The following is a 20,218-nucleotide window of genomic DNA, read 5'->3' on the forward strand; positions in this document are numbered from 1 at the left end:
ACATTCTACCATTTAATTGTCATTCTTATTGTCTGACATTCTACCATTTAATTGTCATTTTTACCGTCTGACATTCTACCATTAATTGTCATTCTTATTGTCTGACATTCTACCATTTAATTGTCATTCTTATTGTCTGACATTCTACCATTTAATTGTCATTCTTATTGTCTGACATTCTACCATTTAATTGTCATTCTTATTGTCTGACATTCTACCATTTAATTCTCATTTTTACCGTCTGACATTCTACCATTTAATTGTCATTCTTATTGTCTGACATTCTACCATTTAATTGTCATTCTTATTGTCTGACATTCTACCATTTAATTGTCATTTTTATTGTCTGACATTCTACCATTTAATTGTCATTCTTATTGTCTGACATTCTACCATTTAATTCTCATTTTTACTGTCTGACATTTTACCATTTAATTCTTATTCTTATTTTTTGACATTCTACCATTTAATTCTCATTTTTACTGTCTGACATTCTACCATTTAATTCTCATTCTTATGGTCTGACATTCTACCATTTAATTGTCATTCTTACCGTCTGACATTCTACCATTTAATTCTCATTCTTAATGTCTGACATTCTACCATTTAATTCTCATTTTTACTGGCTTACATTCTACCATTTAATTCTCATTCTTATTGTCTGACATTCTACCATTTAATTGTCATTCTTATTGTCTGACATTCTACCATTTGATTCTCATTCTTATTGTCTGATATTCTACCATTTAATTCTCATTTTTTACTGTCTGACATTCTACCATTTAATTGTCATTCTTATTGTCTGACATTCTACCATTTAATTCTCATTTTTACTTTCTTACATTCTGCCATTTAATTCTCATTCTTATTGTCTGACATTCTACCATTTAATTCTCATTCTTATTGTCTGACATTTTACCAATTATTTTTCATTCTTTATACTGTGTGACATCTGGAATTGATGGTCTCTGCAATCTCTCTTTGATATTTATTATTTCAAACACATTGAAAAAGGCTGGAATTAGTTATTTATTTGCAAAAATGTTTTTCTTTGTCGACTTTTTTTGTTTAACTTTCATAACCTGTGAAATAGTAAGTAGATCTGATCTGTCTATCCATGTTTGATGATAGAGATGAATATTTTTAATACTTCCTTTCCCAGTTCCCTGTGTCATCTTGAAAGGTATCCATGCCTTTGCATAAGCTAGATGAACGGTTAGCTTGCAACGATAGAGACCTTTTGAAAACATTGGACAATTATTCACATGTCTTTATCATTGCAAGCTAACCGTTCATCTAGCTTTGATGCAAAGGCATGGCTACCTTTCAAGATGGGGCAGGGAACTGTGATAAGGACTATTGGAGCTTGCACAGAGTATCTAATAGAGGACAAAATTACTTTAACTACATGATGATACTTTTAAGGGAAACAGGACAATACATTACAAAATCTAATGGTTAATTTATTAGTGTAATGCAATGAGATGGTAGGATCACTGATATCATGCAGTACGATCCATGCATGGAGCAAATCATTCAGTCACACAGCTTTCATGCTATCCCAACATAAAGCATAAATTTTAAATTTTGCAAATGTACAGTATGGAACTTTTCTTCTCCGGCCAATATGCATAAACCTGCCTTGTCAGGTTGGCCATCAATCCCTTCACCACTTGAGGGGGGGAGGGGGGGGGGGGGGGGGGGAGGGAGGGGCTGTTTAACAGCCATAAGTTTACTAAATGAATTTAATATTATTGCCCTAACTTGGATCATGTTCTGTTCTTTCAGTATTTGGACTTCCATTTGGATAAAGCAAAGGTACAAGTGAATCACTAAAATAGAGGACTGTGACAAGGAGTGGTCATTGTTTCACCTCGACAACAGAACAACAATCTGGCAAGTATTTTACTTTACTTTTGTGCTAAGCGTTCTGGGAGTGCATAGCAAGTGTTGGGAAAGAAGATTTATATTAGCCTCAATACACAGGGGAGTAGAGTGCACTCTAATAGCTTGGATGGGATTTCAATTGATTAGATGGATGGATGGATTGATGAAGTACAAAATGGGCAAATAGATTGGATGTGATATAACTGTAGAGGGGTAACAAAAAATGGACTAATAGATTTGATGTGATTGACAGCACTTTTCATAATTCTGTGACCTACTGACCCATGACTTCTGGCGTTTTAGCTTCTGTCAATCAAACTTACAATAAGCTGATCTCAATTGCTAAGTTTGTCAATTTTCAACTTAAGTTTTAAGTGGACTAAGAGTGGACTAATGTGATTTAATGGGATTGGATTGGATGATGGGTGGAGTAAGAATGGACTAATGTGATTTAATTGTATTGGATGCATGATGGATGGAATAAGAATGGACTAATGTGATTTAATATGATTGGATTGGATGATGGGTGGAGTAAGAATAGGCTAATGTGATTTAATTGGATTAGACGGATGGATGATGGGTGGAGTAAGAATGGACTAATGTGATTTAATATGATTGGATTGGATGATGGGTGGAGTAAGAATAGGCTAATGTGATTTAATTAGATTAGACGGATGGATGATGGGTGGAGTAAGAATAGGCTAATGTGATGTAATTGGATTAGACGGATGGATGGTAGATGGACTAAGAATGGACTAATGTGATTTAATGGGATTGGATGGATGGATGATGGGTGGAGTAAGAATGGACTAATGTGATTTAATTCAATTGGATTGGATGATGGGTGAGGTAAGAATGGACTAATGTGATTTAATTGGATGGGGTTGGATGATGGGTGGAGTAAGAATGGAGTAATGTGATTTAATTGGATTGGATTGGATGATATGTGAAGTAAGAATGGACTAATGTGATTTAATTGGATTGGATTGGATGATGGGTGGAGTAAGAATGGACTAATGTGATTTAATTCAATTGAATTGGATGATGGGTGGGGTAAGAACGGACTAATGTGATTTAATTGGATTGGATTGGATGATGGGTGGAGTAAGAATGGACTAATGAGATTTAATTGGATTGGATTGGATAGTGGGTGGAATAAGAATGGACCAATGTGATTTAATTCAATTGGATTGGATGATGGGTGGAATAAGAATGGACTAATGTGATTTAATTGGATTGGATTGGATGATGGGTGAAGTAAGAATAGGCTAATGTGATTTAATTGGATTAGACGGATGGATGATGGGTGGAGTAAGAATGGACTAATGTGATTTAATATGATTGGATTGGATGATGGGTGGAGTAAGAATAGGCTAATGTGATTTAATTGGATTAGACGGATAGATGATGGGTGGAGTAAGAATAGGCTAATGTGATGTAATTGGATTAGACGGATGGATGGTGGGTGGACTAAGAATGGACTAATGTGATTTAATGGGATTGGATGGATGGATGATGGGTGGAGTAAGAATGGACTAATGTGATTTAATTCAATTGGATTGGATGATGGGTGAGGTAAGAATGGACTAATGTGATTTAATTGGATGGGGTTGGATGATGGGTGGAGTAAGAATGGAGTAATGTGATTTAATTGGATTGGATTGGATGATATGTGAAGTAAGAATGGACTAATGTGATTTAATTCAATTGGATTGGATGATGGGTGGAGTAAGAATGGACTAATGTGATTTAATTCAATTGAATTGGATGATGGGTGGGGTAAGAACGGACTAATGTGATTTAATTGGATTGGATTGGATGATGGGTGGAGTAAGAATGGACTAATGAGATTTAATTGGATTGGATTGGATAGTGGGTGGAATAAGAATGGACCAATGTGATTTAATTCAATTGGATTGGATGATGGGTGGAGTAAGAATGGACTAATGTGATTTAATTGGATTGGATTGGATGATATGTGAAGTAAGAATGGATTAATGTGATTTAATTCAATTGGATGGGATGATGGGTGGAGTAAGAATGGACTAATGTGATTTAATTCAATTGAATTGGATGATATGTGGAGTAAGAACGGACTAATGTGATTTCATTGGATTGGATTGGATGATGGATGGAGTAAGAATGGACTAATGTGATTTAATTGGATTGGATTGGATGATGGGTGGAGTAAGAATGGACTAATGTGGTTTAATTGGAATGGATTGGATGATGGTTGGAGTAAGAATGGACTAATGTGATTTAATTTGATTGGATTGATGATGGGTGGAGTATGAATGGACTAATGTGATTTAATTTGATTGGATTGGATGGATGATGGGTGGAGTAAGAATGGACTAATGTGATTTAATTGGATTGGATTGATGGTGGGTGGAGTAAGAATGGACTAATGTGATTTAATTGGATTGGATTGATGGTGGATGGAGTAAGAATGGAATAATGTGATTTAATTGGATTGGATTGATGGTGGGTGGAGTAAGAATGGACTAATGTGATTTAATTGGATTGGATTGGATGATGGTTGGAGTAATATTGGAGTAATATGATTTAATTGGAATGGATTGGATGATATGTGAAGTAAGAATGGACTAATGTGATTTAATTGAATTGGATTGGATGATGGGTGGAGTAAGAATGGACTGATGTGATTTAATTCAATTGAATTGAATGATAGATGGGGTAAGAACGGACTAATGTGATTTAATTGGATTGGATTGGATGATGGATGGAGTAAGAATGGACTAATGTGATTTAATTGGATTGGATTGGATGATGGGTGGAGTAAGAATGGACTAATGTGGTTTAATTGGAATGGATTGGATGATGGTTGGAGTAAGAATGGACTAATGTGATTTAATTTGATTGGATTGATCATGGGTGGAGTATGAATGGACTAATGTGATTTAATTTGATTGGATTGGATGGATGATAGGTGGAGTAAGAATGGACTAATGTGATTTAATTGGATTGGATGGATGATGGATGGGGGATGGGGTAAGAATAGAATAATGTGATTTAATTGGATTGGATTGATGGTGGGTGGAGTAAGAATGGAATAATGTGATTTGATTGGATTGGATTGATGGTGGGTGGAGTAAGAATGGACTAATGTGATTTAATTGGATTGGATTGGATGATGGTTGGAGTAATATTGGAGTAATATGATTTAATTGGAATGGATTGGATGATGGGTGGAGTAAGGATGGACTAATGTGATTTAATTGGATTGGATTGGATGATGGTTGGAGTAATATTGAAGTAATATGATTTAATTGGAATGGATTGGATGATGGGTGGAGTAAGAATGGACTAATGTGATTTAATTGGATTGGGTTGGATGATGGGTGGAGTAAGAATGGACTAATGTGATTTAATTGGATTGGATTGGATGATGTGTGGAGTAAGAATGGACTAATTTGATTTAATTGGATTGGATTGGGTAATGGGTGGAGTAAGAATGGACTAATGTGATTTAATTGGATTGGATTGGATGATGGGTAGAGTAAGAATGGAATAATGTGATTTAATTCAATTGGATTGGATGATGGGTGAGGTAAGAATGGACTAATGTGATTTAATTGGATTGGGTTGGATGATGGGTGGAGTAAGAATGGACTAATGTGATTTAATTTGATTGGATTGGATGATGGGTGGAGTAAGAATGGACTAATGTGATTTAATTGGATTGGATTGGATGATATGTGGAGTAAGAATGGACTAATGAGATTTAATTGGATTGGATTGGATAGTGGGTGGAATAAGAATGGACCAATGTGATTTAATTCAATTGGATTGGATGATGGGTGGAGTAAGAATGGACTAATGTGATTTAATTGGATTGGATTGGATGATATGTGAAGTAAGAATGGACTAATGTGATTTAATTCAATTGGATTGGATGATGGGTGGAGTAAGAATGGACTGATGTGATTTAATTCAATTGAATTGGATGATGCGTGGGGTAAGAACGGACTAATTTGATTTAATTGGATTGGATTGGATGATGGATGGAGTAAGAATGGACTAATGTGATTTAATTGGATTGGATTGGATGATGTGTGGAGTAAGAATGGAATAATGTGATTTAATGTGATTGGATGGATGATGGATGGGGGATGGGGTAAGAATGGACTAATGTGATTTAATTGGATTGGGTTGGATGATGGGTGGAGTAATATTGGAGTAATATGATTTAATTGGAATGGATTTGATGATGGGTGGAGTAAGAATGGACTAATGTGATTTAATTGCATTGGATTGGGTAATGGGTGGAGTAAGAATGGACTAATGTGATTTAATTGAATTGAATTGGATGATGGGTGGGGTAAGAATGAACTAATGTGATTTAATTGGAATGGATTGGATGATGGGTGGAGTAAGAATGGACTAATGAGATTTAATTGGATTGGGTTGGATGATGGGTGGAGTAAGAATGGACTAATGTGATTTAATTGGATTGGATTGGATGATGGGTGGAGTAAGAATGGACTAATGTGATTTAATTGGATTGGATTGGATGATGGGTGGAGTAAGAATGGACTAATGTGATTTAATTGCATTGGATTGGGTAATGGGTGGAGTAAGAATGGACTAATGTGATTTAATTTGATTGGATTGGATGATGGGTGGAGTAAGAATGGAATAATGTGATTTAATTCAATTGGATTGGATGATGGGTGAGGTAAGAATGGACTAATGTGATTTAATTGGATTGGGTTGGAAGATGGGTGGGGTAAGAATGGACTAATGTGATTTAATTGGATTGGATTGGATGATGGGTGGAGTAAGAATGGACTAATGTGATTTAATTGGATTGGATTGGGTGATGGGAGGAGTAAGAATGGACTAATGTGATTTAATTCAATTGGATTGGATGATGGGTGGAGTAAGAATGGACTAATGTGATTTAATTGAATTGAATTGGATGATTAGTGGAGTAAGAATGGACTAATGTGGTTTAATTGGAATGGATTGGATGATGGTTGGAGTAAGAATGGACTAATGTGATTTAATTTGATTGGATTGATGATGGGTGGAGTATGAATGGACTAATGTGATTTAATTTGATTGGATTGGATGGATGATGGGTGGAGTAAGAATGGACTAATGTGATTTAATTGTATTGGATGCATGATGGATGGAATAAGAATGGACTAATGTGATTTAATTGGATTGGATTGGATGATGGGTGAAGTAAGAATAGGCTAATGTGATTTAATTGGATTAGACGGATGGATGATGGGTGGAGTAAGAATGGACTAATGTGATTTAATATGATTGGATTGGATGATGGGTGGAGTAAGAATAGGCTAATGTGATTTAATTGGATTAGACGGATAGATGATGGGTGGAGTAAGAATAGGCTAATGTGATGTAATTGGATTAGACGGATGGATGGTGGGTGGACTAAGAATGGACTAATGTGATTTAATGGGATTGGATGGATGGATGATGGGTGGAGTAAGAATGGACTAATGTGATTTAATTCAATTGGATTGGATGATGGGTGAGGTAAGAATGGACTAATGTGATTTAATTCAATTGGATTGGATGATGGGTGGAGTAAGAATGGACTAATGTGATTTAATTGAATTGAATTGGATGATTAGTGGAGTAAGAATGGACTAATGTGATTTAATTTAATTGAATTGGATGATGGGTGGGGTAAGAATGGACTAATGTGATTTAATATCATTGGATTGGATGATATGTGAAGTAAGAATGGATTAATGTGATTTAATTCAATTGGATTGGATGATGGGTGGAGTAAGAATGGACTAATGTGATTTAATTCAATTGAATTGGATGATATGTGGAGTAAGAATGGACTAATGTGATTTAATTGGATTGGATTGATGGTGGGTGGAGTAAGAATGGAATAATGTGATTTAATTGGATTGGATTGATGGTGGGTGGAGTAAGAATGGACTAATGTGATTTAATTGGATTGGATTGGATGATGGTTGGAGTAATATTGGAGTAATATGATTTAATTGGAATGGATTGGATGATGGGTGGAGTAAGGATGGACTAATGTGATTTAATAGGATTGGATTGGATGATGGTTGGAGTAATATTGGAGTAATATAATTGAATTGGAATGGATTGGATGATGGGTGGAGTAAGAATGGACTAATGTGATTTAATTGGATTGGGTTGGATGATGGGTGGAGTAAGAATGGACTAATGTGATTTAATTGGATTGGATTGGATGATGGGTGGAGTAAGAATGGAGTAATGTGATTTAATTGCATTGGATTGGATGATGGGTGGAGTAAGAATGGAGTAATGTGATTTAATTGCATTGGATTGGGTAATGGGTGGAGTAAGAATGGACTAATGTGATTTAATAGGATTGGATTGGATGATGGGTGGAGTAAGAATGGAATAATGTGATTTAATTCAATTGGATTGGATGATGGGTGAGGTAAGAATGGACTAATGTGATTTAATTGGATTGGATTGGATGATGGGTGGAGTAAGAATGGACTAATGTGATTTAATTGGATTGGATTGGATGATGGGTGGAGTAAGAATGGACTAATGTGATTTAATTGGATTGGATTGGATGATATGTGGAGTAAGAGTGGACTAATGTGATTTAATTGGATTGGATTGGATGATATGTGAAGTAAGAATGGACTAATGTGATTTAATTCAATTGGATTGGATGATGGGTGGAGTAAGAATGGACTAATGTGATTTAATTCAATTGAATTGGATGATGGGTGGGGTAAGAACGGACTATTTTGATTTAATTGGATTGGATTGGATGATGGATGGAGTAAGAATGGACTAATGTGATTTAGTTGGATTGGATTGGATGATATGTGGAGTAAGAATGGACTAATGAGATTTAATTGGATTGGATTGGATAGTGGGTGGAATAAGAATGGACCAATGTGATTTAATTCAATTGGATTGGATGATGGGTGGAGTAAGAATGGACTAATGTGATTTAATTGGATTGGATTGGATGATATGTGAAGTAAGAATGGACTAATGTGATTTAATTGAATTGGATTGGATGATGGGTGGAGTAAGAATGGACTGATGTGATTTAATTGCATTGAATTGGGTAATGGGTGGAGTAAGAATGGACTAATGTGATTTAATTCAATTGGATTGGATGATGGGTGGAGTAAGAATGGAATATGTGATTTAATTGCATTGGATTGGATGATGGTCGAGGTAAGTATGGACTAATGTGATTTAATATGATTGGGTTGGATGATGGGTGGAGTAAAAATGGACTAATGTGATTTAATTGGATTGGATTGGATGATGGTTGGAGTAAGAATGGAATAATGTGATTTAATTGGATTGGATTGGATGATGGATGGAGTAAGAATGGACTAATGTGATTTACTTGGATTGGATGGATGATGGATGATGGGTGAGTAAGAATGGACTAATGTGATTTATTGGATTGGATTGGATGATGGGTGGAAGTAAGAATGGACTAATGTGATTTAATTCAATTGGATTGGATGATGGGTGGAGTAAGAATGGACTAATGTGATTAATAAAATTGGATTGGATGATGGGTGAGTAAGAATTGAATAATGTGATTAATTCAATGGATTGGATGGGGGGGAGATGGAGTAAGAATGTACTAATTGATTTAATTGGATTGGATTGGATGGGGTGGAGTAGATGGACTAATGTGATTTAATGATTGGATGATTGGGGATGGATAAGAATGGACTAATGTGATTTAATTGGATTGGATTGGATGATGGGTGGAGTAAGAATGGACTAATGTGATTTAATTGGATTGGTTGGATGATGGGTGAGTAAGAATGGACTAATGTGATTTAATTGGATTGTATTGGATGATATGGTGGAGTAAGAATGTGGAACTAATGTGATTTAATTGGATTGGATGGATATGTGGAGTAAGAGTGGAACTAATGTTGATGTAATTGATTGGATTGTGAATGTGTGAACAGTAAGAAATGGACTAATGTGATTTAATTCAATTGGATTGGATGATGGGTGAGTAAGAATGGACTGATTGTGATTTAATTCAATTTTGAATTGGATGATGTGGGTGGGGTAAGAACGGAATATTTGCCATTTAATATGGATTGGATTGGATGAATGGATGGAGTAAGAATGGACTAATGTTGATTTAGTTGGATTGGATTGGATGATTGTGGAAGTAAGAATGGACCTAATGAGATTTAATTGGATTGGATTGGATAGTGGGTGGAATAAGAATGGACCAATGTGATTTAATTCAATTGGATTGGATGATGGGTGGAGTAAGAATGGACTAATGTGATTTAATTGGATTGGATTGGATGATATGTGAAGTAAGAATGGACTAATGTGATTTAATTGAATTGGATTGGATGATGGGTGGAGTAAGAATGGACTGATGTGATTTAATTGCATTGAATTGGGTAATGGGTGGAGTAAGAATGGACTAATGTGATTTAATTCAATTGGATTGGATGATGGGTGGAGTAAGAATGGAATAATGTGATTTAATTCAATTGGATTGGATGATGGGTGAGGTAAGTATGGACTAATGTGATTTAATTGGATTGGGTTGGATGATGGGTGGAGTAAAAATGGACTAATGTGATTTAATTGGATTGGATTGGATGATGGTTGGAGTAAGAATGGAATAATGTGATTTAATTGGATTGGATTGGATGATGGATGGAGTAAGAATGGACTAATGTGATTTACTTGGATTGGATGGATGATGGATGATGGGTGGAGTAAGAATGGACTAATGTGATTTAATTGGATTGGATTGGATAGTGGGTGGAATAAGAATGGACCAATGTGATTTAATTCAATTGGATTGGGTAATGGGTGGAGTAAGAATGGACTAATGTGATTTAATTCAATTGGATTGGATGATGGGTGGAGTAAGAATGGAATAATGTGATTTAATTCAATTGAATTGGATGATGCGTGGGGTAAGAACGGACTAATTTGATTTAATTGGATTGGATTGGATGATGGATGGAGTAAGAATGGACTAATGTGATTTAATTGGATTGGATTGGGTGAGGGGAGGAGTAAGAATGGACTAATGTGATTTAATTCAATTGGATTGGATGATGGTTGGAGTAAGAATGGACTAATGTGATTTAATTTGATTGGATTGATGATGGGTGGAGTATGAATGGACTAATGTGATTTAATTTGATTGGATTGGATGGATGATGGGTGGAGTAAGAATGGACTAATGTGATTTACTTGGATTGGATGGATGATGGATGGGGGATGGGGTAAGAATAGAATAATGTGATTTAATTGGATTGGATTGATGGTGGGTGGAGTAAGAATGGAATAATGTGATTTAATTTGATTGGATGGGATGGATGATGGGTGGAGTAAGAATGGACTAATGTGATTTAATTGGATTGGATTGGATGATGGTTGGAGTAATATTGGAGTAATATGATTTAATTGGAATGGATTGGATGATGGGTGGAGTAAGAATGGACTAATGTGATTTAATTGAATTGGATTGGATGATGGTTGGAGTAATATTGGAGTAATATAATTGAATTGGAATGGATTGGATGATGGGTGGAGTAAGAATGGACTAATGTGATTTAATTGGATTGGGTTGGATGATGGGTGGAGTAAGAATGGACTAATGTGATTTAATTGGATTGGATTGGATGATGGGTGGAGTAAGAATGCACTAATGTGTTTTAATTGGATTGGATTGGATGATGGGTGGAGTGAGAATGGACTAATGTGATTTAATTGCATTGGATTGGGTAATGGGTGGAGTAAGAATGGACTAATGTGATTTAATTGGATTGGATTGGATGATGGGTGGAGTAAGAATGGAATAATGTGATTTAATTCAATTGGATTGGATGATGGGTGAGGTAAGAATGGACTAATGTGATTTAATTGGATTGGGTTGGATGATGGGTGGAGTAAGAATGGACTAATGTGATTTAATTGGATTGGATTGGATGATGGGTGGAGTAAGAATGGACTAATGTGATTTAATTGGATTGGATTGGATGATATGTGGAGTAAGAGTGGACTAATGTGATTTAATTGGATTGGATTGGATGATATGTGAAGTAAGAATGGACTAATGTGATTTAATTCAATTGGATTGGATGATGGGTGGGGTAAGAATGGACTGATGTGATTTAATTCAATTGAATTGGATGATGGGTGGGGTAAGAACGGACTATTGTGATTTAATTGGATTGGATTGGATGATGGATGGAGTAAGAATGGACTAATGTGATTTAATTGGATTGGATTGGATGATGGGTGGAGTAAGAATGGACTAATGTGGTTTAATTGGAATGGATTGGATGATGGTTGGAGTAAGAATGGACTAATGTGATTTAATTTGATTGGATTGATGATGGGTGGAGTATGAATGGACTAATGTGATTTAATTTGATTGGATTGGATGGATGATGGGTGGAGTAAGAATGGACTAATGTAATTTAATTGGATTGGATGGATGATGGATGGGGGATGGGGTAAGAATAGAATAATGTGATTTAATTGGATTGGATTGATGTTGGGTGGAGTAAGAATGGACTAATGTGATTTAATTCAATTTGATTGGATGATGGGTGGAGTAAGAATGGACTAATGTGATTTAATTGGATTGGATTGGATGATGGGTGGAGTAAGAATGGAGTAATGTGATTTAATTGCATTGGATTGGGTAATGGGTGGAGTAAGAATGGACTAATGTGATTTAATTGGATTGGATTGGATGATGGGTGGAGTAAGAATGGAATAATGTGATTTAATTCAATTGGATTGGATGATGGGTGAGGTAAGAATGGACTAATGTGATTTAATTGGATTGGGTTGGATTATGGGTGGAGTAAGAATGGACTAATGTGATTTAATTGGATTGGATTGGATGATGGGTGGAGTAAGAATGGACTAATGTGATTTAATTGGATTGGATTGGATGATATGTGGAGTAAGAGTGGACTAATGTGATTTAATTGGATTGGATTGGATGATATGTGAAGTAAGAATGGACTAATGTGATTTAATTCAATTGGATTGGATGATGGGTGGAGTAAGAATGGACTGATGTGATTTAATTCAATTGAATTGGATGATGGGTGGGGTAAGAACGGACTATTGTGATTTAATTGGATTGGATTGGATGATGGATGGAGTAAGAATGGACTAATGTGATTGAATTGGATTGGATTGGATGATGGGTGGAGTAAGAATGGACTAATGTGGTTTAATTGGAATGGATTGGATGATGGTTGGAGTAAGAATGGACTAATGTGATTTAATTTGATTGGATTGATGATGGGTGGAGTATGAATGGACTAATGTGATTTAATTTGATTGGATTGGATGGATGATGGGTGGAGTAAGAATGGACTAATGTGATTTAATTGGATTGGATTGGATGATGGTTGGAGTAATATTGGAGTAATATGATTTAATTGGAATGGATTGGATGATGGGTGGAGTAAGGATGGACTAATGTGATTTAATTGGATTGGATTGGATGATGGTTGGAGTAATATTGGAGTAATATAATTGAATTGGAATGGATTGGATGATGGGTGGAGTAAGAATGGACTAATGTGATTTAATTGGATTGGGTTGGATGATGGGTGGAGTAAGAATGGACTAATGTGATTTAATTGGATTGGATTGGATGATGGGTGGAGTAAGAATGGACTAATGTGATTTAATTGGATTGGATTGGATGATGGGTGGAGTAAGAATGGACTAATGTGATTTAATTGCATTGGATTGGGTAATGGGTGGAGTAAGAATGGACTAATGTGATTTAATTGGATTGCATTGGATGATGGGTGGAGTAAGAATGGAATAATGTGATTTAATTCAATTGGATTGGATGATGGGAGAGGTAAGAATGGACTAATGTGATTTAATTGGATTGGGTTGGATGATGGGTGGAGTAAGAATGGACTAATGTGATTTAATTGGATTGGATTGGATGATGGGTGGAGTAAGAATGGACTAATGTGATTTAATTGGATTGGATTGGATGATATGTGGAGTAAGAGTGGACTAATGTGATTTAATTGGATTGGATTGGATGATATGTGAAGTAAGAATGGACTAATGTGATTTAATTCAATTGGATTGGATGATGGGTGGAGTAAGAATGGACTGATGTGATTTAATTCAATTGAATTGGATGATGGGTGGGGTAAGAACGGACTATTGTGATTTAATTGGATTGGATTGGATAATGGATGGAGTAAGAATGGACTAATGTGATTGAATTGGATTGGATTGGATGATGGGTGGAGTAAGAATGGACTAATGTGGTTTAATTGGAATGGATTGGATGATGGTTGGAGTAAGAATGGACTAATGTGATTTAATTTGATTGGATTGATGATGGGTGGAGTATGAATGGACTAATGTGATTTAATTTGATTGGATTGGATGGATGATGGGTTGAGTAAGAATGGACTAATGTAATTTAATTGGATTGGATGGATGATGGATGGGGGATGGGGTAAGAATGGACTAATGTGATTTAATTGCATTGGATTGGATGATGGGTGGAGTAAGAATGGACTAATGTGGTTTAATTGGATTGGATTGATGGTGGGTGGAGTAAGAATGGACTAATGTGATTTAATTGGATTGGATTGGATGATGGTTGGAGTAATATTGGAGTAATATGATTTAATTGGAATGGATTGGATGATGGGTGGAGTAAGGATGGACTAATGTGGTTTAATTGGAATGGATTGGATGATGGTTGGAGTAAGAATGGACTAATGTGATTTAATTTGATTGGATTGATGATGGGTGGAGTATGAATGGACTAATGTGATTTAATTTGATTGGATTGGATGGATGATGGGTTGAGTAAGAATGGACTAATGTAATTTAATTGGATTGGATGGATGATGGATGGGGGATGGGGTAAGAATGGACTAATGTGATTTAATTGGATTGGATTGATGGTGGGTGGAGTAAGAATGGAATAATGTGATTTAATTGGATTGGATTGATGGTGGGTGGAGTAAGAATGGACTAATGTGATTTAATTGGATTGGATTGGATGATGGTTGGAGTAATATTGGAGTAATATGATTTAATTGGAATGGATTGGATGATGGGTGGAGTAAGGATGGACTAATGTGATTTAATGAGATTGGATGCATGGATGATGGGTGGAGTAAGAATGGACTAATGTGATTTAATAAGCCTGAAGCGAAATGACGTTTTTCCCCCAATTTATACCAAAATAGTTTTTAAAATTCTTTCATATTAAAATTTTTTTATTCCTTAGGAGCAATTGTCATAATTAAAGAACAAGAGGAGTGTGTCAAGGAATATGGTCTAGAGACGGGGGTAAAACGTCTTCTCGCTTTAGGCTTATTGGATTGGATTGATGGTGAGTGGATTAAGAATGGAGTAATGTGATTTAATTGGATTGGATTAATGGATGATGGGCGGCGAGGAGTAAGAATGGACCAATGTGATTTAATAGGATTGGATTGGATGATGGGTGGAGTAAGAATGGACTAATTTTATTTAATTGGATTGGATTGGATGATGAGTGGAGTAAGAATGGACTAATTTTATTTAATTGGATTGGATTGGATGATGGGTGGAGTAAGAATGGACTAATGTGATTTAATTGGATTGGATTGGATGATGGGTGGAGTAAGAATGGACTAATGTGATTTAATTGGATTGGATTGGATGATGGGTGGAGTAAGGATGGACTAATGTGATTTAATTGGAATGGATTGGATGATGGGTGGGGTAAGAATGGACTAATGTGATTTAATTGGATTGGGTTGGATGATATGTGGAGTAAGAATGGACTAATGTGATTTAATTGGAATGGATTGGATGATGGGTGGAGTAAGGATGGACTAATGTGGTTTAATTGGAATGGATTGGATGATGGTTGGAGTAAGAATGGACTAATGTGATTTAATTTGATTGGATTGATGATGGGTGGAGTATGAATGGACTAATGTGATTTAATTTGATTGGATTGGATGGATGATGGGTTGAGTAAGAATGGACTAATGTAATTTAATTGGATTGGATGGATGATGGATGGGGGATGGGGTAAGAATGGACTAATGTGATTTAATTGGATTGGATTGATGGTGGGTGGAGTAAGAATGGAATAATGTGATTTAATTGGATTGGATTGATGGTGGGTGGAGTAAGAATGGACTAATGTGATTTAATTGGATTGGATTGGATGATGGTTGGAGTAATATTGGAGTAATATGATTTAATTGGAATGGATTGGATGATGGGTGGAGTAAGCATGGACTAATGTGATTTAATGAGATTGTATGCATGGATGATGGGTGGAGTAAGAATGGACTAATGTGATTTAATAAGCCTGAAGCGAAATGACGTTTTTCCCCCAATTTATACCAAAATAGTTTTTAAAATTCTTTCATATTAAAATTTTTTTATTCCTTAGGAGCAATTGTCATAATTAAAGAACAAGAGGAGTGTGTCAAGGAATATGGTCTAGAGACGGGGGTAAAACGTCTTCTCGCTTTAGGCTTATTGGATTGGATTGATGGTGAGTGGATTAAGAATGGAGTAATGTGATTTAATGGGATTGGATGAATGGATGATGGGCGGCGAGGAGTAAGAATGGACCAATGTGATTTAATAGGATTGGATTGGATGATGGGTGGAGTAAGAATGGACTAATTTTATTTAATTGGATTGGATTGGATGATGAGTGGAGTAAGAATGGACTAATTTTATTTAATTGGATTGGATTGGATGATGGGTGGAGTAAGAATGGACTAATGTGATTTAATTGGATTGGATTGGATGATGGGTGGAGTAAGAATGGACTAATGTGATTTAATTGGATTGGATTGGATGATGGGTGGAGTAAGGATGGACTAATGTGATTTAATTGGAATGGATTGGATGATGGGTGGGGTAAGAATGGACTAATGTGATTTAATTGGATTGGGTTGGATGATATGTGGAGTAAGAATGGACTAATGTGATTTAATTTGATTGGATTGGATGGATGATGGGTTGAGTAAGAATGGACTAATGTAATTTAATTGGATTGGATGGATGATGGATGGGGGATGGGGTAAGAATGGACTAATGTGATTTAATTGAATTGAATTGGATGATGGGTGGGGTAAGAATGGACTAATGTGATTTAATTGGAATGGATTGGATGATGGGTGGAGTAAGAATGGACTAATGTGATTTAATTCAATTGGATTGGATGATGGGTGGAGTAAGGATGGACTAATGTGATTTAATTGGAATGGATTGGATGATGGTTGGAGTAAGAATGGACTAATGTGATTTAATTGGATTGGATTGGATGATGGTTGGAGTAAGAATGGACTAATGAGATTTAATTGGATTGGATTGATGGTGGGTGGAGTAAGAATGGACTAATGTGATTTAATTGGATTGGATTGGATGATGGGTGGAGTAAGAATGGACTAATGTGGTTTAATTGGATTGGATTGATGGTGGGTGGAGTAAGAATGGACTAATGTGATTTAATTGGATTGGATTGGATGATGGTTGGAGTAATATTGGAGTAATATGATTTAATTGGAATGGATTGGATGATGGGTGGAGTAAGGATGGACTAATGTGGTTTAATTGGAATGGATTGGATGATGGTTGGAGTAAGAATGGACTAATGTGATTTAATTTGATTGGATTGATGATGGGTGGAGTATGAATGGACTAATGTGATTTAATTGGATTGGATTGGATGGATGATGGGTGGAGTAAGAATGGACTAATGTGATTTAATTGGATTGGATTGGATGATGGATGGGGTAAGAATGGACTAATGTGATTTAATTGGATTGGATTGATGGTGGGTGGAGTAAGAATGGAATAATGTGATGTAATTGGATTGGATTGATGGTGGGTGGAGTAAGAATGGAATAATGTGATTTAATTGGATTGGATTGGATGATGGTTGGAGTAATATTGGAGTAATATGATTTAATTGGAATGGATTGGATGATGGGTGGAGTAAGGATGGACTAATGTGATTTAATGAGATTGGATGCATGGATGATGGGTGGAGTAAGAATGGACTAATGTGATTTAATAAGCCTGAAGCGAAATGACGTTTTTCCCCCAATTTATACCAAAATAGTTTTTAAAATTCTTTCATATTAAAATTTTTTTATTCCTTAGGAGCAATTGTCATAATTAAAGAACAAGAGGAGTGTGTCAAGGAATATGGTCTAGAGACGGGGGTAAAACGTCTTCTCGCTTTAGGCTTATTGGATTGGATTGATGGTGAGTGGATTAAGAATGGAGTAATGTGATTTAATGGGATTGGATGAATGGATGATGGGCGGCGAGGAGTAAGAATGGACAAATGTGATTTAATAGGATTGGATTGGATGATGGGTGGAGTAAGAATGGACTAATTTTATTTAATTGGATTGGATTGGATGATGAGTGGAGTAAGAATGGACTAATTTTATTTAATTGGATTGGATTGGATGATGGGTGGAGTAAGAATGGACTAATTTTATTTAATTGGATTGGATTGGATGATTGGTGGAGTAAGAATGGACTAATTTTATTTAATTGGATTGGATTGGATGATGGGTGGAGTAAGAATGGACTAATTTTATTTAATTGGATTGGATTGGATGATGGGTGGAGTAAGAATGGACTAATTTTATTTAATTGGATTGGATTGGATGATGGGTGGAGTAAGGATGGACTAATGTGATTTAATTGGAATGGATTGGATGATGGTTGGAGTAAGAATGGACTAATGTGATTTAATTGGATTGGGTTGGATGATGGGTGGGGTACAAATGGACTAATGTGATTTAATTGGATTGGATTGGATGATGGTTGGAGTAAGAATGGACTAATGAGATTTAATTGGATTGGATTGATGGTGGGTGGAGTAAGAATGGACTAATGTGATTTAATTGGATTGGATTGGATGATGGTTGGAGTAAGAATGGACTAATGAGATTTAATTGGATTGGATTGATGGTGGGTGGAGTAAGAATGGACTAATGTGATTTAATTGGATTGGATTGGATGATGGGTGGAGTAAGAATGGACCAATGTGATTTAATTGGATGGATGGAAGATGGGTGGAGTAAGAATGGACCAATGTGATTTAATTGGATGGATGGATGATGGTTGGAGTAAGAATGGACTAATGTGATTTAATTGGATTGGAAGGATGGATGGTGGGTGTCATCCAATCCCATCCAATTTGTTGGATTGTTTGTGAGTTCATGGGATTGGATAGATGAAAAATTAGATAAATATTTCTTATCTTCGACTATGATGTTTTTAATGACAGGTACATCACGGACAGATACTTGAATGAAGGAGTTGATTGTTATGAATCCATGTTGGATAATCACTTGAAGCACAGAAGATGGACCATATTGTGTAGGGATATCGACGTTGCTAATGAAAGGTACTATAAGAGGCAGCACATTAACAGTGTTAAAACCCCCCTTCCTATCCTCTACCGCTGTCTTTTATGGAAGGCCCTCGATATTTCTGTTTCCTATGCGTTGTTCCCTGTTCCCTGTTCTGTTTTGGTTATTAAATATATTCAATCATGTGAATCACGATAAAAATAAATAGGTTTCCGTTGCTCTGTTAATCACTCTCAGCAGCTGATGGGCATGAAGAACGACGGAATAAACGACAACAGGAATCAAGACAAGAAGAAAATTGTAAACAGAGAAAGGAGTTGGCAAAGCGTGAAGAAAAACAACAAAAATTGGACACAAGAGGCACTTAGTTTTTGAAATGAAGATAAAAGGGAAAAAAATGTAAGAATAGAAAAATACGAAAAAAGCTAAAAAGGAAAATAACATAAATGAAAAGAAAGAAAAGAAAAGAAGAAAGAAAAGAGAAAAGAACGGAGAAAAGAACAGAACAGAACAGAACAGAACAGAACAGAACAAATTGATAAATGTGACAAAAACAAAACTACGAGAGTTATAGATAAAAGGTAAACAGAGTGATAGTAGAATAAAAGAGATTGAATTATATATACAACGACTGTAAAAGATCTAAAATCAAGTGAATTTCATTAAACTATTTAAAAAAAATACAAAATCTCAGTCGTCACTATACCCCACCCCATCCCCCCAAATCACACACCCATGCTCACAGCGTGATTAGAGCCTCGAGCCTCTTGACTGCGAGTCTTACAGGACAAAATAAAAGAAATGTCACCAATTCCGATATGAAAAGGCTGTGACTTCTTTTGTATTTTACTGTTCTGGTCGTTTTCAGGATAATCGTGAGCAATCAATACCATTAACACCCTGACCGTCACCAAGAAACA

At 35.8% G+C, this 20,218-nt stretch overlaps 1 protein-coding gene across 1 annotated transcript; it reads left to right on the plus strand.

Annotated features, from left to right (window-relative positions):
• The first annotated feature begins 1,315 nt into the window (after positions 1-1,315).
• On the plus strand, positions 1,316-19,768 carry LOC148914130 (uncharacterized). The gene is made up of 7 exons (XM_089026379.1): positions 1,316-1,375; positions 1,842-1,896; positions 15,179-15,283; positions 16,343-16,447; positions 18,070-18,174; positions 19,214-19,333; positions 19,536-19,768. The coding sequence occupies exons 1-6, from the start codon at positions 1,316-1,318 to the stop codon at positions 19,234-19,236; spliced, it is 453 nt and encodes a 150-aa protein (XP_088882505.1). The 3' UTR covers positions 19,237-19,333; positions 19,536-19,768.
• Positions 19,769-20,218: the final 450 nt, after the last annotated feature.

Source organism: Actinia tenebrosa, unplaced genomic scaffold (genome assembly GCF_029948245.1).
Source record: "Actinia tenebrosa isolate PJP-AT-01 unplaced genomic scaffold, QUT_ActTen_1.0 PGA_scaffold0__85_contigs__length_37466705, whole genome shotgun sequence".
Classification (NCBI taxonomy): domain Eukaryota; kingdom Metazoa; phylum Cnidaria; class Anthozoa; order Actiniaria; family Actiniidae; genus Actinia; species Actinia tenebrosa.